The sequence below is a fragment of the Trichechus manatus genome, unplaced genomic scaffold (genome assembly GCF_000243295.1).
Source record: "Trichechus manatus latirostris isolate Lorelei unplaced genomic scaffold, TriManLat1.0 scaffold00039, whole genome shotgun sequence".
NCBI classification, from domain to species: Eukaryota; Metazoa; Chordata; class Mammalia; order Sirenia; family Trichechidae; genus Trichechus; species Trichechus manatus.
The window spans coordinates 10,510,305-10,537,767 of NW_004443975.1; the positions used below are offsets into that span (position 1 = coordinate 10,510,305).

Sequence of the window (27,463 nt, forward strand, 5' to 3'; positions counted from 1 at the left end):
GATCCTGGTCAGAGCAATCAGTGGTGGTAGCCGGGCACCATCTAGCTGTACTGGACTCAGTCTGGTGGAGGCCTTGGTAGCTGTGGTCCATTAGTCCTTCTGACGAGAATTCTTTATATCTCAAATCCTTCTCATTTGTTCAATATAGCTTTATCTTCTAATATTTACATTGATTAATACTTGAAATTGGCAAGAGTTCTACATCTGATTCTTAAATCACAAAAGGGAAAAAGTTTGAATGAATATTTAATAGTGGCTGCTACTCTTCAAGTTTACAAACCTCTTCATCATTGGAGGGATTAATGCCTGGGTTACTGTGTACTTGCTTGCTCTCTCTATTCTCATTTTTTTGGGGCCAAACTAGATGCAGAATCAAGAATCTTGAGTTAAAACCCTAACTCAGAGACTTTCAAAGTGTGGCCCAAGGACCCTTGAAGTCCCCGTCCAGAATCTTTCAGAAGGTCTACAAGGTACTGTATTTTCTCCATGCATTTCAGCCAAAAAAGATACTGCGACTTATTGAATGCAGAAGCAGATAAAATAATCCATCTGTCTTCTCTTAAGCCAAACATTGAGGAGATTTGTGAAATCTAATTTTTTTGAAAATTTTTACTTTTCATAAAAGTGTTATTTATATTGACATATAATGGCTTTTTGATTGTTATTTTTAAAATGAATTAATAGGAAACTAAAACTGAAAGTTTTAGTTGTTTATTGTAGCAAATACTGATAGGTAAAACTCACATAAACAAAAGCTCTTCAGGGTCTTCAGCAATTTGTAAGTATGTTTGGATGTCCCAGCACCAGAATGTTTTAGAACTGCCGCTCTTACATCTCAGGGAGAGCTGTTGACTGAGAACAGGATTTCTGTTTCGTCTCTCTCTTTTCCAGACAGCCTAGAAAAGAACCTTGAAGGTTTGTCTATTGGATGGGGATTGATTATTCTGTATTTTCTATCCCTTTTATGTAAATGGACATGCTCTGCGTTGACTATACAGAGAAACCTTCCTTCCTGTCTTTTTTATTCCTTTTCTTCCTATTTTTCATCTTCTCTCCTCCCCATGAAGACTTCACAAGGGCTGGCAGTTAAAAGTGGTAAGTTGCCAGTCACAGAAGTGGGCAAAGGTTATTCCTAATTATTGTTAACACCATCATTTTATCACTGAAAGGAAAGTGTAGGTCTGGTGGCCTCTTTCATGCTGAACATAGAAAAATTACCCAATAATTAGATTTGTAACCATCATCCAAAATACTTGTTGCTGTTTCTAGTTCTGCCCTTAAATTTAGGTTCTTCCAGATTCTAGTTACTTGGTGCATTTGTATTTTCTCCTGTGATTTTCACAATTGTATTATTTACACTGTGTAAATGGATTTTAAAATATTTACTTAAGTTCCTGATCACTAGCTGTTTGGGAAAGCTGACCATAGCTCAAATTTAATATTATATTTTTGATGAGCATGACTTCAGTCTTATGCTCTGGGACTTAGGATATCTTGTCTTGCTTTAAAGTAGAAATGATTAAATGACTAAAAAAGTCAGATAATATTTTTGTGATAAATTTGGGTTTCATAATCATATAGAAAGTTATTTTACCCTGAAGTTTTTTGTTATTCAGATACTATAATCTGTCTACCTCTCGTTCTAGTTTCTCTGCTTCTCTGGCAGTTGGACATCTTCTACTGATGCATTGTCTGACACAGGTCTAGCTGGTGACTTCAGTTCTCTTCAGGCTTATTTTACAGTAAGCTTGAAATTTAATTGTTTCATTTAGTGACAGCCCAGTGTGTTAACCATTTGCACCACCCAGGGACTCCCCAGTCAGCCCTTAGGCCAAATATATTTAAATAATAATGTGTGCAAACCCTTAATTCAGTGTTTTTATTCCATACCAGGCTCCTAAGTTCTATTAGGCCACAGACCACATCTGCGCTTGTCACTCACCATGTGCATGTAGTAGGCAGGCAGATAGTGGGCTAGGGTGGGACTACCAACAACGCTTAAACTGAGACCAGAGAGATGGCATTTTAGCCAGGGGGGAAGAATTGTGCATCAGAAAAAATGGAACAGAAAGTGCAAGGGCCCGGATACAGGAGAGAGTGTGTTTATTTAACGTAGAGTCAGTAGGGGTCAGGTCACGAAGGAAATGTGAGTCGTCTTAAGAAGCTTGTTCTAAGAGCATTGGAAAGCCATTGCAGGATTGGTTATCTAGCACACACTGTCATAGATATGCAGAACCTACCTCCTATCAATATAAGGTTGGTTCCAAGTATTATCTGCGGAAGAGACTAGGGACCTATTTCCCAGGAATTAATGTCACTCTTCCAGTCATTATCATCAAATTGTGGGTATATGATTTTAAGGCTTGAGGAAAATTCTAAATCAATGGAGAACAGTGATTCTAATTATGAATAAGAAAAAGTAACCCTTTGTGTTTAGTATAATGCCACAGTGAAGATCAAGACGGCAAAGGAATCTTGTTAACAAAAATTTATTTCTTCCTACATGAATGGCACTGTCCTAGTTAAATAATCTGAAAACTTCCGGAAAATAGAAGTCATTTGTTTTGTAGTGTGAATCATCCCAGAAATTGTGAAAATCCACTGACATAGCAGACCTACCTTATAAGTGTCATTTTTGGTATCAAACAGCTAATGAGCTTGGCTGCTAACTGAAAAGTTAGAAGTTCAAGTCCACCCAGAGGCACCTCTGAAGAAGGGCCTGGCAGTCCACTTCCAAAAAATCAGTCATTGAAAACCCTGTGGAGCACAATTCTATTCTGACAGACACATGGTCACCATGAGGCCAGTTGAGTAGATGGCAGCTGGTGGTGGAAATGCTGAGAGGAGCATCCAGGATGTTATTAAAACATGTAAAAACCTAGTGTGAGGAATCTGAGAAGTCACCCCTAAGGAAGAAAAGTTAAGCCTAGCATCTTAGTTATCTAGTACTGCTCCAGCAGAAATACCACAAGTGGATGGCTTTAACAAAGAGAAATTTATTTTCCCAGCCAGATAGGCTAGAAGTTGAAATTCAGGGCATCAGCTCCAGGGGAAGCCTTTCTCTTCTCTGTCGGCTCTGGTGGAAGGTCCTTGTCACTGATCTTCCCCTGGACTAGGAGCTTCTGCGCGCAGGAACTCCGGGTCCAAAGACACTCCTGGCACTGCTTTCTTGGTGGTATGAGGTACCCCACTCTCTGCTTGCTTCCCTTTCCTTTCATCTCTTGTAAGATAAAAGGTGGTGCAGGCCACACCATAGGGAAACTCCGTTTACATTGGATCAGGGATGTGACCTGAGCAAGGGTGTTACGTCCCATCCTAATCCTCTTTAACCACAGGCAGAGATTATGATTTATAACACATGGGAATATCACAAAATGGAGGACAACCACATAATACTGGGATCATGGAGTAACCAACTTGACACATATTCTTGGGGGATACAATTCAATCTATGACACCTAGACTCCTGAAAAATAATACCTTTTTTTTTCTTTGAGGGGGCCTGAGGGAGGTAGAGTGCAATAGTGTTTAAAGAAAGTAATATTCCTGTTCATGGGCAGCTAGGTATCAGTATTTCTTTTTTTTCTATGCATTTTTTAAAAACTTTGCCTATTGATGGCATACTGTTCTATATAGTTTTATGTCTTCTTTGTTTTCACTTATGATCATTCTCACTTTGACACAAAAATTTATTACAATTTCCCTTTTTAATGTTTAGATAATATTTTGCTATATACTATAACTTGCTCAGTTATTCCCCTAATTATGGTTTCTAATTATTTAATTTCATAAATAATACTTCAGTGAACGTTTTTATATCTAACTCTTAATTCATTTTATGATTTAGGATACATTTCTAAGAGTAGTATCATTGAATCAAGGGACATGTACAATCTAAATTCCTGATTCATCTTACCAGATCATTTTCTAAAATAGTTGTGCCAATTTACTTTTCCTGTGAAAATTTGTCAAAAATGTTTTCAGGTCTTACAGCTTTTAAGCGGTTTTTCTTGGCCCATGTAGGAGCCCTGTTGGTGCAATGGTTAAGAACTCAGCTGCTGACCAAAAGGTTGTCAGTTCAGATCCACCAGCCGCTCCTTGGAAATCCTATAGAGCAGTTCTGCTCTGTCCTATATGGTTGCTATGAGTCAGAATCGACTTGACAGCAATGGGCTTGGTTGGCCCATATAGTTCTCTTCCCCCAAACCCTTTTCTTCCTCAGCTGCGTGGGACTTGTAGTATAAATCTTTCTCTTTGTTAAGTTTTTTTCAGAACTCCTTAAGCTGTTAATTTCTAGACCGTATAAATAAATTTAGCAAAACCAGTGTTAGTGACAGTGGTGATATAGTGGCACTTAACTAGCAGATTTTATTCGCACATAAAGATCAAATTACTCAAAGTATCCCTTTCAGCAGACCAAAAGACACATACGTAGATATTTTTAAATGCAGGCTACACTCCCACTCATCTGTACTAAGAAACTTGTGATACATAAATAGCTCTCAAGTGTCTTTAATGCAGTAGTAATAATTTATAGTATTGTTTACATGAATAATGTTTGAATATAATGTTATTCTTAGGTGCCGTAACTATTTTACCGTTCCAAGGGGATACTATTCTTTTGGGAAGTCTGCTTGAATTATATCTCTTCCTCTTAAGTGGGTATTTTTGCCTCAGACCTCAAATAGTAAAGTCTTATTTTCAAGTTTCACATCCCTGTCAAGAACTAGGTTTTCAGGACTGTGATATTTCCACATTGTCAATTAGCCCAGCAGTTATTTCTCTGCCAAAATTTACTCCTTTATTCATTTAAGTATGAATTTGAATGAGTTTTATTTGAGATTTTTCACTAGCATTTCTGGGGCAGATTTCTTCCTGTGAATAGTGATGATACTGTCTCTGCAGCTGACTGGTGGAGTCTCGACTTGCTTAAAAACAAGTCCTGAAAAAAAAAAAAACCCGTTGCCGTCGAGGCCATTCTCACTCACAGCGACGCTATAGGACAGAGTAGAACTGCCCCATAGGGTTTCCAAGGAGCAGCTGGTGGATTCAAACTGCAACCTTTTGGTTAGCAGCCGAAGTCTTAACTACTGCGCCACCAGGGCTCCCCCAAAAACAAACAAGCAAACAAATCCAGCATTGGATTATTGCCAGATGGAGAAATGGTCCGACTATCTTTCTCAAGGCACTCCTTCCTTTAACATCACTCTCGTGCTCGGCCCTCCGATGGTTCTTGGTCATAAGGCTTGAGGAAAGAGCTCCTCCACGTGACTCGGCTACTTCATTCTGGAAACTAGCTGTGGATCAGGCTTCTCTCTGCTTTTTAAAATGTTTATTCTTTTTCCTCGCAGCTTGTGGGATCTCAAACTTAAAGTCCATTAACAAGTTCAGCTATAGATTTTTTGGGTTATTCTTTTAGATTATTACATCTATTCCTCACTTACTGACTACCTTGTTATCCGACATTTCACATTTACGACAGTAGTAAAAAACCTACTGTCTGACTATTTTGTGCGGTAACAAGGCGGCGGGCCTGGCAGCAATGGCCGCAGATCTTCCTCTCCCTCCAGGAGGGTGTCTGGGCAGCCTCTACTCCTGTGGGGGCACATCCAGCTGCCACTGGGGCAGCCTCCTCCATGGCCACGGCCTCTGGGCTGACGCACAGGCAGTGGGCACCTGTTCTGGATTCCTTGCTCCTCTGAGGCCTGAGGGCCTGCAGCTCAAAACTGCTGTAGGGTGGGAAGGGAGGACAGAAAGGTATCAGAGAGGGTGTTTGAAAGAAATGCTTGCGAGTTTAATGACATCCCAAAGTGAGCCAAACTGGGTCTGAAGCCTCCGCCAGGTGCCCAGTGCCCTTGCAGAAAGCCCCTAGCCTTGGTGACTTGGCTAGGCCAGAGGGCAGAGCAGGCTTGGGGTGAGGGAGGGTGAGCAGAGCTTGCAGGAGTGGGAGTGGAGCCCTGGAGGCGGCTCTGCTAGGGAAGCGCTGACCCAGCACAGGAGGAAGGTGAAGTGGTTAAGCCGTAGGCCCTCCAGTCACACAGCCCGGCTTTATCCAGCTTTGTCTCCACCAAGCCTCCTTTTCAGCAGAGGAATAATCTATAACTGGACTCTTTACAGTGATGAGCACATCAGCGAATCTTAGCAGTAATTATTTCTATGATCGTATTTTCTGAATAAAAAAATCAGACAAATGGATGGTCTGAAAACAGAAAAAAAAAAATTCCTCCATTTTCACATAATGGCGATTTTCGTATAATGACTTGGTCTTTGGAACCTAACCATGTCAATAAGCGAGAAGCATGTGTACTGAATTTGGCTTTATAGCCAACACCCTCCCACCCCCAGCAACAAGCCCTGCCCCAGCCACATAGCTATTGTTTTTGTTTGTTTGTTTAAGGAAATATTATTTTCCTGATTTTTGTTTAAACATTTCTGGTTTTGTATATTTTTCCTGCTACTTTATAATCCATAGATTCATTCATTTGCATATTCGTTTTCTCTCCCTTCCTGCACATCTGCATTGTTTAGGTGAATTGAATTAGGTACCTAGAATGCAGCTGGGGCCTAGTATACCTTTAACAAGTTTCTTGAGTTGCATCAATTCTGTAAAAAAAAAAAGTTGAGTTGAACAGATTTATCAGTTACCATGTGACAAGCACTATGCCAATTGCTGGTGATATGAAGACGAATATGGCACAGAGATGACTTTGAGCACCTTGATGTCTAGTGAGACAGACAGCTGACTGACTATAAGCAGGTATCCTGATAGAAAGTATTAATTCAGCAATCACATGATAAATTGGAAAGCGCTTAGACTCTACCAGTCAGTATGGGGGGTTTATATTGGGTTTCCTTCTGGGCTTTTGCTGATATTGAAGACCCTTCCCCCCTTGGTGTTTTGTGTTGATTTTCAGTAAAAATAAATTGCTTGCTGCTTTTCTATCTTTATTTTTGAGGGTGGGCAGTAAGAGACTAAAATTTAACATGGAAAATATCTTAAGAAGAAAGTAGAACAATATAAGCCTGTAAATTGAAATAAAATACTAAAAATAAAATTTAAAATATTTTAATAAGTATTTTGTGCACGATTTTCCTAAAGAAGAATCACTTATTGAGTAACATTTGTTGATTCTTAAATAAGAGTGGGAACATGACACTCCTAATTTAAATTTTCTTAATTTTTAAGTTTGGCAACCTAGGTGATGGCTTTTTTTTATTTTCTCTCTTTGTTTAAATATACTTGTGTTTCACCTAAACAACATAGCATCATTGTTTGAAATAGCATACAAAATTTATGGCCTACTGATTGTAAGGCAATATATTTTTAAAGGAGTAGGGAAAAAAAAAATATTGTTATGGGTGTAATTATATTTCAGAGACTGACGTTAATGATGTTCAGCTTGTATAACATTTATTTTTATGTCTTTGCTGACAGCCCACACCAAGCGTTTACCAGTTTAACTCTTTTAATAATAAACCCCATTTGAGGCAAACAAGTCCAGCTAATTCAATTTTTTTATGTATTCAACAAAATGTTTTTTTAAATAAAATTTTAAATATTTTTCAGTTTCAAAAAGTAAATTTGGATGTTTTTGTCATTTAGATATTGGTTGTCCTGTGTCGTTTTAGATGGAGGTTGCTTCTTGGTTTCACTGATAAAGTATCATAAATTATTGTGCAGAGGGAAAGAAGGACAAGGGCAATAGGGTTCCCATGGAGAAGAAGGCACCTGTCCTGGTTTAACTAGAACAGCCCTGGTTTTCGTTGAACCATCCTGATTGTGTGTGTTTTCAGAGAGCCATGACCTGAGAAATGCCTTTCATTTTGTTTGCTGCTGGAGAACAAGCCGACAGCAGGCAGAGGAGCTGCCGGGTGCCTGCCTCCGTGCCCCGGTGCTTGGAAGGGCATGGCAGGTTCTAGCTCTGCAGTCCTTCCAGACACTCAGGGTCACATTGGGTTGTTAATGGAGTCACTTCATTCTTTGTTTATGTCCACTTCCCTGTCAGAAACGAGAGCCATTTAGAGCACCGCCTGACAAGAACCCCTCTTTGTTAAGAGAACTCTCCTGGCACAACTTTTTGTTTTTCTAACGTAAATAAGTTTTTCTTCCTGATTATAAAGCTATATGCTTTTTCTAAAAATTTAAGTAATACGGAAAAGCACAAGGAAGAAAGTAAACATACCTAAAATCTCACCACCCAGAGATAATCAGCTTTAATATTTTTCATAGTGGAAAAGTGATAGGCCTCTAGATATTTTTCAATTTTGTATTATAAACAATTCTGAGAGGAAGAACAGAAGCACAGCGTGGCATTTTTTTTTTCTGTAACAGGTTTATTGAACATAGCATATAATTTCCTCCTTTAAAGTGTACGATTCGGTGTTTTTTTTAGTGTATTTCCAGGATTGTGCAACCATCACTACAATCAATTTTAAAATATTTATCACCCAAAAAGAATTCCTGTGCCCTTTAGCTGTCACCCCACAACCTTCTCCCCCCGCCCATACCTCATGGTCACTGGCAACCACTAATCTTTCTGTCTGTAGATTTACCTATTCTGACTGTTTAGTATAAATGGAATCACCCAATATGCGGTCGTTTGCAACTGGTGTTTTTTACTTAGCATAGTGTTTTCAAAGTTCCTACATCTTCTAGGATGTATCATGCATGGTATTTTGAACACTAAATGAGTATGATGTACAGTGAGAGTAACGAGTAGATCCTAAGAATACTTTTTAAATTAAGAGATTAAAAACAAAGCAAAAAGCCTTTCTCAGATTCTTCAGCTTAAAAAAAAAAAAAAAATCAACATTTTAAAACTTAGTAAATTGTGTAAAGCAGAACTGTGTAGCAGTTTTCTGTGCCATATTGAAGACAGAGATGAACGCTTGACCAAATTGTGATGCCTCTGCGGTTTATTCTCTTAGTCCCCAGGCTCCTTGCTTGTCCAGCATTGCCCTCCCTCCAATGCCTTCATTTTTCCCACACTCAAGAGCTTTTCTAGCTTGGAGTGTTAGACACTTCATACTTCATGTTTCTCTTATTTCTTTTTTCTCTTACAAAAGTAGGAAATGGACAGATACATGGTTCTTGAAAGTCTCTATACTTTTAAAGTGAAAACCCTTTTCTTGCCTAAATGAATTTCAGCTCTCTACGTGTGGATGATGTGAAATTGTGTGCTGTTTCTTTTACAGCGATCTGAGGCAACCTCAGATCATTGATCGATGCCACCCCCCCACCCCCCCACCCCCAGCATGCACACACAGTGAGCTTTGCCCATGGAATTGGGTGTTTTTATCATTTTTCCCCAGACTTCCATTTGTAGGATGTTGCAGTTCTTTTTTCTGTCTACCACTCCCATTCATAGCAAAAGGAACCAAAACAAACCATCTTTGAACCAAAAATAAAAGTTTGGACCTCTTTGCCTAATTTTAATATTGTATTAAAATTTTCCTCTTAAGTCTTTAGACAGTTTTTTAATATGTCCTAGAAATTTTCATATGATCTAATTTTATATTATGCTTATCCTTTAAAAAAAATTGAAATGGCTAATAGAAGATATAGATATATAATAAAACTGTTGAAGTAGGGAATAAGAGTTCCTAGCGAAAACCAAAAAAAGAGAGAAAAAAAAAACCCAAACCCATTGCTGTCAAGTCAATTCTGACTCATAGTGACTCCGTAGGACAGAGTAGAACTGCCCCATAGGTTTCCAAGGAGCGCCTGGTGGATTCAAACTGCCGACCTTTTGGTTAGCAGCCATAGCTCTTAATCACTACGCCACCATGGTTTCCATTCCTAGTGCAAGAGGGAGAAATACCTATCTTAGTTGTCTAGGGACAAATAGTAACTCTAAGGAACCCTGGTAGTGTAGTGGTTAAGAGCTTGACTGCTAACCAAAAGGTTGGCAGTTCAAATCCACCAGCTGTTCCTTGGAAACCCTATGGGGCAGTTCTACTCTGTCCTATAGGGTCATTATGAGTTGGAACCAACTCTATGGCACCTAACAACAACAACAGTTGAGTACTGGCTGCCAGAAAGTTCTATTCGTGCAAAAAGAAGCATACCAGTTGACCAGTATCATAGGCAGAAGTCACGTGCGTATGTAAAAAAAGCCCTGCAGAGGGAAGGAGCACAGAGCACATTTGACAAATTGAAAGACCAGTGTACCTGGGGCATAGAGAGTGACAGCGTATGAATTGGATGAGCTAGGCAGTGAACAGATCGTGGGGAGAAGGCATTGGATTTTGATATTTATCTTAAGAGTAGTATAAAGCAGTTAAAGAGCTTTTATTAAGAGAGAGAATCTGATTTGGTTGCTGTGGGGAAAGGAAGAGGTGCCAAGATTAGAAGAGGCAGCGCTATTGTAATAGTCTAGGCTGGTGGTCTCCTAATGTTTGAGCTTATTCTCTAATACACGTTAATGTGTAGTTTATATTTTTATATATATATATATATATATATATATGTACTTTGGTGTTAACATATTGTATACACTGTAAAACATTAAAAAAAACAGGAATGTAAAAAGGATGAGAAAAAAATTAATAGAAAAGGAAATGCTACTAGTAATTTCTTCCCTGCTCCAGTGTATGTACACCTTCTGGGGTATGTGCATCTCACTGTGAAGACTTCTGGAGCCCTGGTGGCACAGTGGTAAACAGCTTGGCTGCTAACTGAAAGATCGGCAGTTCGAATCCACCTGCCCCTCCTTGGAAACTCTGTAGGGCAGTTCTGCTCTGTTCTGTAGGATTGCTATGAGTCGGAATCAACTCAACAGCAGTGGATTTTTTTATATATGTTAAAATTTAAAATAATATTTTTGAAAATGTTTCAAAATGCTACTTAAAAATCCCAGTGCTTTGGATAACATTTATGGTTTTTAATTCTCATGTCTCCTGGCACACTGCCCTGCAATATGATACCTGTTTTTTGAGTACAGGCAACCATGCCACTGCAGTATCTTCCTCCACTCTATTCTAGATACTTTAGGAAAACACAGACACATCTTGCTTTTCACTCTGTAAAATGTATGCGGTAGAACTTGGCAATCATTAGGGAAATATCTGGGGGCCTAATTGATGGCTGAAAGTGGGAACATCACTAATTCTGATGCTGCACTCACTCAGTCACTCAACAGACCAGCTTTCCAGAGAGTGCAAATCAAATTCAAACCAATCTTCAAACAAACATTATCTCCTTTAGTCCTCAGAAAAATGCTGAGGGTGAGTAGTATCCCCATTACAAATTGCATTGGGACTAACTGCTAATAGTGGAAACGTGAATGCTGAGGGTCTACTATGGTAACTTTCCAGTGCTGAGCAAATCTAGACAGCCTGTCACTTTACACTACTAACATCCCACCCCAGATTTCTACATTTTCCTGCTCATACAAAACCCCTAATGGTGAGAGAGAAGGAGAAAAGCCTGGAGAATGGCTACTTCTCAAACTTCATGAGAAATAAATGACCAGACTATTTTAGGGTCAGAGTAGCTGATGGAGAGGGTCATTTTTCTTCTCTAGACATCTAATATGTTAAATTTTATATTTTTGGTACATCTCAGCCCTAAGCCTATTTTAGTATGGCCTAACTTAAAGAGGAGAGCCCTGGTGTCGCAGTGGTTAAGAGCTCAGCTGCTAACCAGAAGGTCAGCAATTCGAATCCACTGGTTGCTCCTTGGAAACCCTATAGGGCAGTTCAACTCTGTACTGTAGGGTTGCTGTGAGTCAGAATTGACTCCACAGCAATGGGTAACCTAAAGAGGAAGGAACCCTGGTGACACAGTAGTTAAGTGCTGGGCTGCTAACCAAGAGATTGATGGTTCGAACCCACCAGCCGCCCCGAGGGAGAAAGATGTGGCATTCTACTTCTGTAAAGATTGCAGCCTTGGAAACCCTATGGGCAAGTTCAGCTCTGTCCTGTAGGGTCCTATTAGTTGGAATCGACTCAACAGCAACCGGTTTTTTTTTTTGTAACTTAAAGAGAAATGTTCTTTCATAGGTAACATGTAAGGTGTATGGAACATCTGTGCTAGTTCTAAAAGTAATTATGGTGAAATTTCCATATTATTGAATGTTACTCAAACTTGGACAATGAATGTTCTTTCCCATATTCCATCCTTCTCCCCCAACTTGGTGAAGAAAGAGTTAATTGCGTCAACATTAAACAGGAAGTGCTGTTAGCCTTATGCATATGATGGAATGAATAATTTAGTATCTTCAGGAAATGCAAACTGCAGTAGAATTCAAGCAACCTTATCAGAATTTAGATCAGTATTTTACCTGATAGTATGAAGTAAAAGTCAGTAGAAAGAAGATGCTTACAGATACCAAGTACAAGAATCTCGTATAAGAGTTTAAATTGTGAGAAAGATGGGAGGGGGGTTTGGTTGCAGTTGTTTCGTCTTACGCAGTGATAATGGTTTACCTGCATTCTGACGATTGTCAGGAGGAAGGTGGTGACTTTCTGCCAAAATGATTGGTAATGCCATGTGGCAATTTCTTTGCTGTCAGAGCCGAGATAATTTCTCAAGTTTTTCTTGTAAGTTTTTATATTTGCTTTAAATATGGATTAAAAGAACTGTAGGGTAAAACCTGAAGATTAGGCTTTTTTTTTTTAGTTAATAAAGATTTGATAGAAGTAGTTATTTACAAACATTAGTAAGGCGGATTTAAAAAGCAGTTTAAACTTAAAATATAATTATGATAGATTGTTTCTCTCCTAATTAGCTTAGAAATTTTATACATATGCCTGTGGTCTTTCTGTATCTTACGTCACTACTGTAAATATTTTTGTGCATGCAATTTTAATGATTGAGTGTTGGAAGTAACTAGCAAAGGTGATGTTTATGTTAATTATTTTGCTTCTGTTTGAAAATATCTGCTGTGTGTAATATTTTTAAAATTAAGACATATTTGATGGAGTTATATTAAATCTAATTTCTATCAAAAATTATTATTTAAGACTTACCACCGTTTTCAGATGTGTGCATCCTTTAAGTATAAATTGGTTTGGATCTGATTTTATGGAAACTTTTAGTTAGCATAAATTGTATTACTTAAAGAGTGCAGTTTGGGTGAGGGGAGTCAAAATACTGTCTTGTTTGCCTTGATGCGATCTTTCTTACTTAACCCAGTATATTTTTAACCCATTAACTGTTTCTTGGTTAATGCCAGTGAAAAAAGAAAATCTTTCCAGTGCTGCAAAGAATTTTCTTGAGATTTTACTGAAATTTATTGATGTATAAATTCCTTGATTTTGGATAAACCCTTCTATTTTTTATGAATTACCACCTTCTTCTCAGTGAATTTTTTTCTGCTAAAGAGAATATACTTTGTTCACACGTAAGCTAAATATTAATGTAGATAACCTAAATATTAATGACTGTTGGAACTGGCCACACATTTTAAATAAGGTATTTTGTCAGATGTGTGTGTGTGTGTATATTAATATATACATACACGTATTACAAAAAAAAAGGAACAATCGTGTGGCGTGGAAAAACAAAGAACAGCTTTAATTTTTCCAAGTGCAAAGCGAATGAGGATATTCTCATTTTACGTCAATGAATATAAAACTTGTTAGTTGCTGTAGGCTCTGTTTATCAGTAGCTTTGGTCTTTTTTTCAGTCAGTAGAAATCAGTTACTCTCAAATTAATGTTAAACATTTCCCCTAATTTTTTTTTCAAATGCAAACTCTCCTAAATGAGCAATACTAAAAAAAGGTAGTAGCTTTCATGAAATTACCTCTAATGGCCATAGATCTTGACTTCCTACACCTCATCTCCACTTACTTTTTAAAAATATAATCGTAAAATGTGGATTGCACTCTTTGATTGTGTAACTCAGGAGACAGTTAAGCTATCCACTAATGCATCATTTGATCTGTAGCTTATTATAGGGTTTTTCCACAAATAATATTACATAGAACATTTCTTAAAGAGCTTATGTTAAAGGAGAAACGTTTTGTATTAAATTACAGAGCTTTCCAGGATGAGGATCTAGATAGGACGTTCGTATAAATACATTTTGAACATTTCAAAGCACCTTTTAGTTTGCGTGAAATTCTTCAGATGGCCCCGTTGTCCTTTGAAGCTTCTAACACCAAGGTGTCTGTTGCAGCCCAGAGCAAGGTTACTGCTACCCAGGACAGCACTAATTTGCGATGTATTTTCTGTGGTAAGCAACATTATGTTTACATTACTTTTTCAAGCTGTGGTACATACTACTTGCACATTTCCGTAACTTATGTTTCCTTAGGCCATAGTCTGATTTGTGGTATTTGGAATCTAGAGCAGCTACTGTTTTTATGTTGTGATATTTGTTGTGGTTCATGTAGGTGATTGGTCAGCTTTTGAGTTGGCTTGTTAGTGAGGATCAAGTTAGAATTAGGTTCTTATAATTAGTTCTTGTCTACCTATCCAAACACAAATGAGAAGGATTTTTTATTCGTTTGTTTTTATTTTAAACTATTTTGTTTGGAAGCAAACTTTTAATTGAGAATTTAAAGAAAAAAATTATATCCATCTTAATATGATTTGGGAAATGTAAGTGTGCTCCGTTTGAAGGAAGCTTTTGTATAACTTGAATTAATTTTAGGTGTGCATGTTATGAGGCAAAGGTAAGCTGTTACTTGTTTTAATAGGTGATTTCTGATCGACAGCCTCCTTTATTCACTATCTTAGATATCTGTGGTTTAGGAGTGAATTTAGGCTTATAGAGTCTTTGCTTTCACCCTCACCCTCATACGCACATGTGTGCACATGTGTATTTTTTGCATGGACAAACTAGATCTGTCACATAGCCACTCCAAAGTAGAGATAATTAATCCTTGTCTATGTTCTTATATTTTTATCCCTATTTGGTTTTAAAACTTTGTTTTTGAAAACCCAAGTTCCAGAAAGCGACTTTTGATTCTTTGACCTCCTTTTTTTTTTTTTTTTTTTGACTCATGTGTACCTTGACTAGCCAGGTTATTTTATTAGGGAGTTATAAAATTTTATATAAACAGTTCAAAATATTGCTATGTGTATTCATTTTGTCCGTGTGACTCAGAATTTTTAGTATCAGCATTACTGATACTGTTTCTTTACCTATGAAGAGAATTATTTTAAACTTTATGTACATACTCAGTTTACTGGTTTAGGCAAAGAAACTTGTGTTGTAAATTTTCCCCCAAAAGTTAATGTCTTTTTAAATCAGTCATCTAAAGTTTTATTTTAGAAGTGTTCCAGGTAACACAGAGTTACAGCCTGTTGCATGGCTCTTTATAAATTCTCCTTTCTTCCTAATTCCACAATTAAACATTGTAGATTAAGTGTTTAATCAGTGACTTTTATGCCTCCTCCTGGTGCTTCTTCCAGGCCATAGCTAGCCATGAGTGATTATTCATATTTGTGTTTCTTTATTTCATTTTGAAAACTTCCTTGATGTTATATACCTGCTACTTAATACGTTGAGGTTCACATGTAGAATAATAGATAGTTTACCCAATTGCAGAGAAAAGATGGCTTTGACCTTGATAAAGGTGAAATTTTAAGTTGTAAAATAATGCGTTAAATATTATCTTAATCGATTTAATCTTTATTTGCCAATATTACCTTAACCAATATTACATTAATTGATTTAACTGTGTATAAGGAATATAATTACCACTTTGCTAAGTTTAAACTTGATTGCATTGTGTATATTTATTAGACCCCTATTCGTTGTTTAGTTGTGTGTTTTTAAATAATCTGTGGCTAAGTGTGAAACTAGATTTATTTGTGAAAATTAAAATGTGACATAAGTGAAATGTGCTTTAGCCAAGACTCACTATTCAAGGCAAGACTGAAATGCCATACTTGGTTTAGAGGTATTCTAGTGTTACTTGCATCATTTGTAGGATACCATATTAGTCACATTGCCACACTTTATTAGAAACAGTAAGGTAATTCAGATGATTTGCTGTAGGGGAAGAGTGTACATACCTGGTTTTTTTGTAACCAGTACAAATTAAGATTAGCTATTGTCTTTAGCACTAGGGTAGTAGAACAGGGAGACAATTCAGCCCCAAACAGCTGCTGTCCTTGATGATAATACAGTAGGAACAAAGCAGGTTCACTCATTTCTTAACCTTGGTTGCTTCTTCTCTTTTTTCCCCATTCCAAAAAAAGGGCTATTAATCACCACATGATGCTCATGAAATATTGTCATTTGCCCACTAAAATGGTTAGGAAATCACCTTTTTTTGTATTCTGTGAGAACACAGATACCCATTTAGGAATATGACTTATGTGAAGTAATAGTTATATTCCAACAAACACAGTGGCGGCTGACAGCCTTGCCTAATCTTAGTTGCTTCATGTTGTATGTGGTGCCTTTGGTATTCTTTACCAATTTTCTGACCTATTAGAATGTTCGACAGGAGGGAAAAAATGTAATTGTGTACCTGAAATTTATAACTTATTCAGAGCTTTTATTTAATGCTTAAAGTGTATTTATGTTATTTTTTAAATGCACATACTTTCAATGTGCTTATTAGTTTAATTTGACAATACTGATGAAGAAGAAACAAAGCAACCAGATTAAATATAGATGTGAGAAAATGCTAAGGGGAACCCCCACCACCATCATTTTAAAAATGTTTTGGGAAGGACAAATAACCCACTATCACAAAGAACCAAGTTAAAAAGAATTACAAGAGTTGTTCTTCAATAAAAATTTCTCCCACTTTATAACGATCTTCTTTGAAGTTTCCTTGAATAAACTGTAGGAATTATTTTTATAATGATACCACCCACAAAATATTGCTCACATTTTTTAAACCTCCTTCATAAACAAATTTGCTGAATAAGCTTTTAGCTTAAAAAATCTAAAGGGGTTTCTGTAAATTGCTAAATGATACCTTTTTTTCTCATTTAGTTTTGTGTGTGTGTGTGAGTTATGTCACACTTTTATTAGGTTCTAAAAAAATCTGTTTAATAAAAGTAGTTGAGTTGAAATTTTTAACATCTTTTTATTGAATTTATGTTTGAATTAAAACTTACAATGATAGATTTAGTTGGTGAATTTATTAGTCCATTAATATTATCATTGAGATAATGCCTGTCCTAGATAATATGATTACATTCTTGATTGATGGAGTGATAAGATTACCTTTTTTTTTTTTTTTTTTGAGATAGATGCCCGATAAGTCTGACGCACTGACATCCAGCTGCTTAAGCATTTAAACATGAGGTTTTCATTTAAATACTCAAATATAAATTTTCAAAAATAGGCCAAAATAGTCTCATGAGTTGCCAATTCTAAATGTTTGCATTTAATGTTTTTTGATAAGTGTAACTTTGAATATATAAGGTACTTCCCTTAAACATTCTACATTTTCTCAAATTTACTCTATGCCCCCCTCTTCCTGCTAGAATAGACGTACTTTCCCTTGTGAAGTCTTAGGCATTAGTGTATGGCTTCCGATGACAGTCTGTTTTTACATCATTATGTTAATTTCCCAAGGAAAGAATTCCAGTCTGTTTACTTGACAACGGCTGTATCTTTTCATTTATGCAAACATTTAACTGTGTATGTATTTAATTTTCTAAAAGTTTTTGTGTTTTTTATTATTGATTAAATGAGATTAATATATTTTTATATTTCTTGTATTTGGTTACTCAAAATAGACTCTTTTAGGAAATCTAATTAAATAGATTACTGCAATTGTCATCTAATTTGTCTTTAGAGGACAAATTAAATGATTAAAAACATTTGTAAAGAGGTGAGGAAAAATTTATTAGGTAAGTTCAGATCAAATTATTTCTGATTTTCTACACTTGGGATATACCAGTACCTTATTACTTTCTAATGAATCTTATCCTTCTAGTTGTGAAGTCACCCTCACTAGTGTAAAATAAATACTGTGTGCTGTTATCTCCTATAGAATTACAAGAATTTACTTTAGTGTACAGCATTTATTTTATTTTTTTATTTGCTGCATTTATTAACTATTTTTTATACTAGCAGTCTACAAAAAACTTTCCAAATATCTGCTAGGGGCATTTGCTGGCATATTAGAATTCACAGCTATGTACAGTATATCATTACTCACATTCTTCTCCAAGAGTGGAAGATTACGATTTCTTATTCTCCTGTTTATTGGATTAGATTTCGGGATTGTTTTGTTTAAACCCTAGGAATTGTTTATTAGGGCCAGTATTTATTTATCTCATTTTATGACACACTTAATTCTTATAACCAGTTACATTAAGGTGTCCCGTAATTTAGTGGCAGTGGGTCGGCATGGTATAATCACATGGCAGTGGCTGGGCATTAGTTTCTCAGGACAGAATCACGTTGATACGGATGTAGGTGTTTTCGTTAACCCAAATGAAAAGTTATTAAGATTACCCCTGTTGCATTAAAAATGTAGCTAAGTAGGTTAATTACTATATAGAAGTTTAGCATATGTTTGCTTTCACCAGTCCTGGAAATGCCAGGCCATTAAACAAAAATTGCAGCTTAAATTGGGCAAGTTTGATAAATGCATTAGCGTACTTCAGTCTAGTAATAAGGTTCTCATGCTTTCTCTCTCCTGTTTTTCATTTCCAGTGTTCTATTTAGGTGAGTTTTTGAATTCTGATTTTTCATTTTAAGTTTTCCCTCTCCACTTCATGAATAGTTACCCCAAAGAGAATGTCTCATTGTCTTAGAAAATGTCCAGCTTAGGTGCCTATTCAGATGCTCATTGAACACTTGTTTTACTCAAGCTCTTCATATATAAATGTTTATTTTCCTTTATTGTTGATGTTTTTCCATTTGTTTCAAGTAAGCCTTCTGGAGATGATGACAGTATTATGTTGCAGTCTTTCATTTGCTGTGTGTTATGTAAAGCTTATATTTTATTTTGCTAGACAAAAAGAAGATATATTTGTAAATATGTGGTGGTTTTATGTTATTCTCATGGTTTATCTCTTCTGTCCAGCTAAGTGTAAAGCTAATGTTCATCTTAATATTTTCCTCTCTTTATAGGGCCAACATTGCCTAGACAAAATTCACAACTACCTGCCCAAGTACAAAATGGCCCATCACAAGAAGAATTGGAAATTCAAAGAAGGTAAGTTTACATTATTGTTGGCACCTTTTCTTTCTACTCACAAGACTGAACTATGAACATCTAAATGTTGAAAGTAGATTGTGTCTTGTCAGCCATTTGAAAGTCAGAACTTTTATTCTTATATTACTAAATATTTGGAATAACCATTAATAAGTGACCAGATACTTGTTATGCTAGACACAAGATCTTAAAATTTCTTATCTGCTCTTTTGTAAAAATCACACTTGTGGTAAATTTAAACTATTTTAAATGCACTTAATAGCATACAAAAATGTCTTTAGACTTCAAGGAGTTTTATTTTTATATTGATGATGATGGTTGCCATCGAGTCTGTTCTGGCTCATGGCAACTCCATGTGTGCAGAGTAGAAATGCACTCCATAGGATTTTCAAGGCTGTGACCTTCGGGAAGGAGATTGCCAAGCCTGTCTTCTGAGGAGCCTCTGATGAGTTCAAACTACCAAACTTTTGGCTAGTAGTTACAAATTAATTTGTAACCATTATGACTTTACATGATTAATTTAACTGGAAAGTTGAAATAGTTGTGGCTGGTTCTGTAAGACATTGATCTTGAGATATTACCATCGGGTTTAATAGTGTAATATAAGATCATTCTGTTTATATCTAAACTGCTGGTTGAATAAGATTGATAACATTGTCATTTCAGTGCAGTTTAGAAATTCTCTTGAAATCATAATACAGCCTCATTTAGGGGTTAATGTGCTCAGCTGCTAACCAGAAGGTTGGAGGTTTGAGTCTACCCAGAGGTGCCTGCAAAAAAAAGTTTGGCAATCTACTTTTGAAGAATCATCCATTGAAAACCCTATGGAGCACAGTTCTGATCTGACACACACTGAGGTCTCCGTAAGTCAGAATTGACTTGACAGCAACTGTTTTTTCGTTGTTGTTGTTGTTGATGTTATTGTTTTTCTGAATTAGCAGAGACTTTGTAACAAAACAGTTTTATAAAATTCAAGTACATTCAGTAACTACAATTGAGCAAGTCAAACTAGATACCCCATTTTTAAACAAAGTGATAACTTTTTAGAGATGACTGATGTTTTTAATCCCTATTTTGTCCTATTGATAACCTTTGCTAGACAGACCACTATATAGATGAACTTTTCCGATTGAGAAACGTTTGCTCCACAGCAAGCCAGTAATTCATTTCTTCTTTTGAGCTTTGGTTTGGATCTTACATTTGAAAACATTCTTTGTTTTCATTCTCTGTCTACGTTAGCTTAATACATATGTCAAGTTCCCCTGAGAGCAGGCAGTCAGAGGGGTCTCTTGTTACTGTTCAGTCTCAGCTGCTCTGGAGAACAAGTACTTAGCTCTTGAGAAAGGATCTCCTGGGGTCTTCTCCCAAAATGAATTTTGTTTTTCCTGCAGAGCCTATATATTCAGTCAAATCACTGGAAATACCCACCAAGTATGATGATAATCCATCTAAGATTTTTGAGTGATGCCCTAACCAGATACAAATAAAACTTTCTGTAGATAAAAATAAGATAAGTTTAAGGGATATAATCATTTTGGTTTCATATTTAAATTTAAACATACCAGGATAATTCCAAGAGTTAGAAATTGTAATGATACTGTACACAACATACACACACACTCCGTAAAACAGAAGAGTAATAAAAGATAGACCATAGTATCACTGAGAGACAAATACATTTGCAGATAATAGGAAGAACCAGGAGAGAACCCACACATATAAGAGTGGGCAAGCAAGTTATCCCTGAGATGGTTGCTGGAGGCCAGGGAAATAAAGAACAGACACAGAGACTATGTACGGTTACTACTGCCTTGTGGTGGAGGGTCACAGATGGGCGACCCCCAGCACTGTGGCTGTCAGAAACCAGCAGCTCACACTCAAGAGTTGGAGATGGGTATTGAGTGAAGTTTTAGTAATTGTTATGAAAACTATACCCCATGTAGATTATTTCCCCTATCAAAGTGCTTAGCCGTAGCAATGCTCATCTGAACCTGAGGTTTTTTATTTGTATGTAAGTAGTTCCTTCTAAAGGGTTAATGTTTGAATACTCATTATTCGTGGATTCCATCAGTATTTATGAATTTTTCTACTCAGTAAAATTTATTGGTAGCCCAAAAGTCAATACTGGGGTGCTTCTTAGCCATTCACTGACATGTGCATGTACAAAGCGGTGAAGAACTTAAACGGCCCAACATGCACGATCCCAGCTTAGACCCAAGACTGGTTCTGTACTTGCTAGTTCAGTATTCCAGGCAACTTTACAGAAGCGTAACTACTGCAGATAATGAGAATCGACTCTAGATTGTTTTAAGTGGAGGATGTTGTTTTATACTGATTTATTTAGTTGAAGACTTTAACTCAGTCATTTTGAGGAGTGAAATCCAAATTTCTGGGAAATTTATATGAATTTTAAGAAATATTTTCTGTCCAGTCCTGCACAAGACTCTTCTTTTAAATAAACCTTCCACAAGATGTTGATCAATTTCTTTCTTTCTCTGTCTCTCTCTCATTATTAATCTCAACGCCATTCCTTTCTAATCTCGTGAACTATGCGTTTTATCGCCATAAGTCTACTGAACATGCTGCTTCCACCATTGACTTACTTCTAGTTTAAATTTCTTCTCTATGTAATCTTCATCTACCACTTCTCTGTGTTGCTTTTGATAGTCTCTAGTTTCTTCTTATTGCTAATATCCTTTTACCTTTCCTGCACCTCTTTTTTTTACCCCCTTATACAAAACTCTGTACTTAGCTATCTTTGTTGTTGTTGATGTGATCGTCTACTTTTGATCCAGATCCGTATTTTCAGCTAAATAGAGTACTGTCATGGACGCTTTTGAGAATTTGAAGAAAGCAGTGGACTGCTGCCTGCCCCAACCTTCCTACCCTTCAATTGCATATGTGCAGTTACATACAAAAATTTGCATATCATTTCAGAGGGTCACCAAAAAAAAAAAAACCAAACCAAACCCATTGCCATCCAGTTGATTCCAACTCATAGCGACTCTATAGGACAGAGTAGAACTGCCCCATGGGGTTTTCAGGGACACAGCTGGTGAATTCAAGCTCTTAACCACTGTGCCACCAGAGCTCTTTAGAGGATCACAGACCCCCTAAATTCCAATAACGGATTCTCAGTGAGAATTCCTATTGTAGAACTCATCCATTTGGATATCCTCCATTTAAACTGTTATGATCTCATTCTTCATGTACATTCCTTCTTTTTAATATTTCTCCCAAAATTTCAACTTATTCAAGATACCTATTCAAGTACATCTTATTATTCCTTTCTCTAGAAGCCTAGTGGATTTGCTGTTTTGACATTCTCATTACTAATAGCTTTCTTCAGTACTTACCCTATTATGCATGTATCGTTATTATAGTTTCTTAGTTGATTTTTCTGTGTTTAGCATAATTCCTTTCCAGTTCTTCCTACTTTGTTACTGCCAGATTAATTTTTTAACTCTTTTGCATGTGGCAAAGAAAATCTCAAACTGTACAGAAGGACATAAAATGGGAGGGAGGTGGAATCTCCTACACGATTGTGCCTTTCTCCTCATTCTTACTTTCAGAATTAATCACTTTTAACCGTTTCTGCTTTTAATACTTTTGGTGGCTCCCTCCGTAACGCTAAATAATATGTTTCTGTTTCTTAGTTAATCATATTATGTTGTTGTGTGCCATCGAGTTGATTCCGACTCATAGTGACCCTGTGGTACAGAGTAAAACTGCCCCATAGTGTTTCCTAGGCTCTAATCTTTACAGGAGCAGATAGCAGGTGTTTTTTTGCGCAGAGCGGGTGGTGGGTTCAAACCGCTGACCTTTCTGTTAGCAGCTGAGCTCTTAACAACTGTGCCACCGGGGCTGTAGATTATAGCTATTGACTGTCCACCATGAAAAATGAAGACTTCTTCCCTTCCCATGCCAGTTAGTGATAGTTACTATTTGTATTTCTGCTGTTGGTTTCTTTTTATAACTTGTATCTTGTTACATTAACTTCAGACTGTATCTCTTCACTGCTTACTTTGTTAGAGGAGTGAGTGTTGCACCTCCCTATCCCTCTTCCGGGGCCCTGGTGGTGCAGTGGTTAAGAGCTCTGCTGCTAACCAAAAGGTGAGCAATTCAAGTCCATCAGCCACTCCTTGGAAACCCTATGGGGCAGTTCTACTCTGTTCTATAGCGTTGCTATGAATCGGAACCAACTCAACGGCATCTAGCAGCAACATCCCTCTTCCATTCCACCAGGTGGTTTTATTTTCACGGTTTATACATTTGCTGTCTTTTCTGTAACTGTCATTAAATCTCTGTCTTTATGTTTGCAGGTGGTCTGTTTTCTTTCTTTTCTAGAATCCTTTTAAACCTTCTTATTAACCATAGTAGTCTTGAGTATTTACAAAAGTATGGCTGGTTATGGTTTTTTCCCTCATTTATCTAGCTCAGTACCTCAATGGATCTTTTCTATTTGAAGATTTATTCACAACCCTTTAAAAAAAAAAAGTTTTTTCTTTTTTATTAATTTTTTTGACTTGTCTCTGTTTTCTCTGTGTGCTGTGTTTTGGGAGCTCTTAATGGTCAAATGCTGCACCTTCTGGGTTATTTCCTTATAACCTTTATCTTTTCTTTGATTTTCTCCCTCCCTCTTCTTGTTCTGTCTTCTTGGCAGTTTTCTTTACCTTGTATTCTAAACCAGGACTGTTCAGTAGAAATATAATATAAGCCATATGTAATTACAATTTTTCTAATAGCTGTATTAAAGTAGTGAAATTAATTTTAATAATACATTTTATTTAACCCAGTGTATCTAAAGTATCACCCCTTCAACATGAAATCAATATAAAATTATTAATAGGCTACTTTACATTCTATTTTTCATACTAAGTCTTCAAACTTTAGGGTGTATTTTATAGTTACAGGACATTTCTGTTCAGACTAACCTCATTTCAAGTGCTCGGTAGCCGCATGTGGCACATGGCTACCTAATTAGACAGCACAGTAGATCTTCTCTGGAAAATTTGATTCTAATCTCCAAGAGCTTTTTCTTGTTTTGCGATTATTCTTCTTTCATAATAGCCAGTTCTGAACTGACGGCTGCATTTCAGGTCTCCTTGTTTCTTGTTCTTTGTTTGCATTATCTCCCTCCTGTGGACTTGGTGGTTTTGTTTGTTTGTCTTCTTGGTTTTATGGAAACATCTGGTAACCTTTAGTGGTCCATTTATTTCTAAAGAAGAATTAGGTTGAATGATACCATTTCTGGGCTTAGGTTCCTCTTGCACTGTGGAGGTTTGTTCCCTGCTGCTCAGGACCCTTCCCTGACTGAGAGGGCTGTTTCTCGGGCTGTGCCAGTGGTCAGAGCAAGCTGACTGACCAGCTTTCCCGTGGTGTGCAAGGGTGGGGGACAGGCAGGCCTCAGGACCCACAAATGCTGAGTTCCTTATAGTTTCACCCAGAAACCCTAGTTCTTCTGAGGCAGCTTGTTTCGTTTGTTTAGAAAATAGTCTTCTGTGGTAAACGCCATTCCATCTATTCAGGTAGAGTTGGGGAGGGGATGGATGACTGGCACAGTGGTTCTTCAGACAGTGAGTGTGTTTATTAATCAGCTGGATATTGCTGCACTGCCCATTCTGGACTTTGGATGCTGCCATTGTTCAGCTCAGTTACTTATTATTTTTTTAGCTATTGGTGTGTTCCAAGCACTGTTTGTTCTAAGTGCTTAGGATGTGTGGGGGAAGGAAAGGCAAAAAGCCGGTTACATTTCAGTGGGGGAGAATCAGACAATAAACATGACACTATATAGTATAGCAAAAGAGTGGAGTCCCTAGGTGGCGCAAATGGTTAAGTGCTCGACTACTAGCAGAAAGGTTGGTGGTTTGAAGTCACCTAGAGGCACCTTGGAAGACAGGCTTGGCGATCTGCTTCTAAAAGGTCACAGCCTTGAAAACCCTATGAAGCAGTTCTATTCAGCACATATGGGGTTGCTGTGAGTAGGAATTGACTAGACAGCAGCTAAGAACAATAAGATACAGTATAGTAGAAGGTGATAAATGCTGTGGAAAAAAACAGAGCAGAGTAGAGCGGATTATGTGCTGGGGAGAGGCAAGGGGAAATTCTGGTTGCAATTTTAAATAGATTGGTCAGGGTAGGTCTCAGTGAGATGGATGCATTGGAGTTAAGACTTGAAAGGGAGGAATTAGCCGTGCCATTATCTGGTAGTACATTCCATGCAGAGGGAACAGTCATTTCAAAGGTTTTAAGGCAGGATTGCTTTCATGTGTACAAGCTACCACAAGAGTCGTTGAGACTGGAGCAGAGAGAACAAAAGGAGAGCGGAAAGAAGTAGGAGGTGAGGTCAGAGGTAATGGGGAGTCAGATCATGCAGGACCCTGCAGGCTATTGTAAAGAATTTCACTTTTGTTGGAGAGAAATGAGAAGCCACAGTTGGATATTAGTCTAGAGATAACCTGGTTCTAGAGATTAGGAGAATCATAGACATGTAAGGCTAGACATATAACTCTTCCCTACCTTTTCTTTCAGAAATGATAAATTTAGTCTACTTATGACCACCCTCTTCACTTTTCTACTTTGTAATGGGCATATATACATTTTTATGATTTTTCTGGAATTGCAGTAGAATTTTGGGGTCAGAGAGGATAGTCTGCCTGCTCAGTCTACGCCTGAACAAGAGCCCAGGCACTGCACTCCTGTCACGTCACTTCCCTGCTCAGCATCCCTCATGGCCAACTCGCCTCAGGTCCGGCTTAATTCTTTGGCCTGAAGTTTAAGAACCCACTGTCTGTGTCTCTTCTGTCTCTCACTATTGTATCTCTATGCACCATGCCCCTTTTATCCTCTGTGCTTTTGCATGCTGCTGACATGCCCTTCTCATCCTGTGTTGTCGTTTTCTGTAAACTCTTCTCCAGGTTCATTAATGTTTTGCTTTTTCTCAACTCCTATAACTTAATCACATACTGTTTTATATTTTCTTCTAGTTATTTATTTTACATATGAGTCTTACCTCCACAGTAAAATTATAGGCTACTTGAAAGTAAAGACCTGAGTAACATTTCTAATAAAAAGTCAGGGAGTTTGTGCTACTGAATTAACCTTATATGCACGTGTTGGGGCATGAAGCAGAGAATATATGACTTTTGGACTTGAACGTAGTAATTTCTCTCACTTCTGCCTAGTTTTTGTCCATTCTAAACCCATGACTTGAGTGGTAAAAGGCCTCATAAGGTTGTTGAGAAGATTGAAAAAGATAAAACGCGCCCTTCCATGCTGCCTAGACTCTCACGCTTGTGTAGTTCAGAAGATGGAGTAGGCTTCGTGGAGAAAGTGTGCCTTCAAGAGGCAGTGAAGTACAAGTTTCCAGTCTTAGAAGGGGGAAAAAAAAGACATTCCAAGCAGAAAGAGTAGACGTGTAAAGGCAAGGAAATTCCGACAAACTGCACCTGAATACTGACCTTTTAGATAAGTAGGTTGTGTCTGACTTGGCTTTATATGCCATGCTGAGAAATTGCTTTTTAAAACTCTTTTCCTGAATTTATCATATAATAAAGCAGCATCTTGTCTTTTGTCACTTCAGTAATTTCAAATTATAAGAAAAGTATATACCATTGCCCTTTGACCTACATCCCATACAGTCAGTTTTTGCCTGTGATTAAACCATACTTAAACATACTACAAAACCTGAAAGCATCTATTAAATTTTATATAGACACTTAGTATTTGTGTTTATTTTATCACCACTAGCAGCAGTGCATGGCTGAGTCCAGCTTTGTAGATTAGAAAACACAGGGGCGGAGGGATGCACAGCACAATCAGGTGAGAAGTGGGATTCCCAAATAGAGATTATAGTTCCAAAATATGGTTTGTGTGATTGTTTATATAAAAATAATTGTATTTTATTTTTAGAGACAGAATAAAAAACCCTTGGGCCAGCTTTCATAAGCTGTATAATTTTGTCCTGTTAACTCTAGCTGTGTAGCTGACTTTTCTAGTATTACTGAAAAACATCATTGAAAAAGAATTTGTTTGCATTATATTAACCCAGAAGAGTTTAGTAACATTTTTAGTATAGAGTTCATATTATATTAAATACTGTTACATTTGTGTTACCGCTTTTAGGTGAGCTGTTGTTAGGGAGTATCATAAACTGGTTTTTGAAAACTGGTAAATGGCTTGTATTTGATGAGCTAATAAGGGATGAAGTGGGAAGAGAATGATATGAATAATGTGCTCCTTAAACATATGTGTGCATATATATGTGTGGTATGTGTAATAAACTTTGCTTGATACAATTTTAGCTTAGAACTATAAATTAATAGATTGTTTGAATTAATAGTTTAAAATTTTTATTGTTTACATTTTTCCTTGGCT

At 37.1% G+C, this 27,463-nt stretch overlaps 1 protein-coding gene across 1 annotated transcript in view; it reads left to right on the forward strand.

Annotated features, from left to right (window-relative positions):
- ENAH (ENAH actin regulator) overlaps positions 1-27,463 on the forward strand; it is an 83,249-nt gene that overhangs the window by 24,164 nt on the left and 31,622 nt on the right. The window contains exons 4-5 of the mRNA XM_023730865.1: positions 14,125-14,181; positions 19,003-19,087. Coding sequence (XP_023586633.1) covers positions 14,125-14,181; positions 19,003-19,087 — 142 coding nt within the window. The remainder of the gene's footprint in view (positions 1-14,124; positions 14,182-19,002; positions 19,088-27,463) is intronic.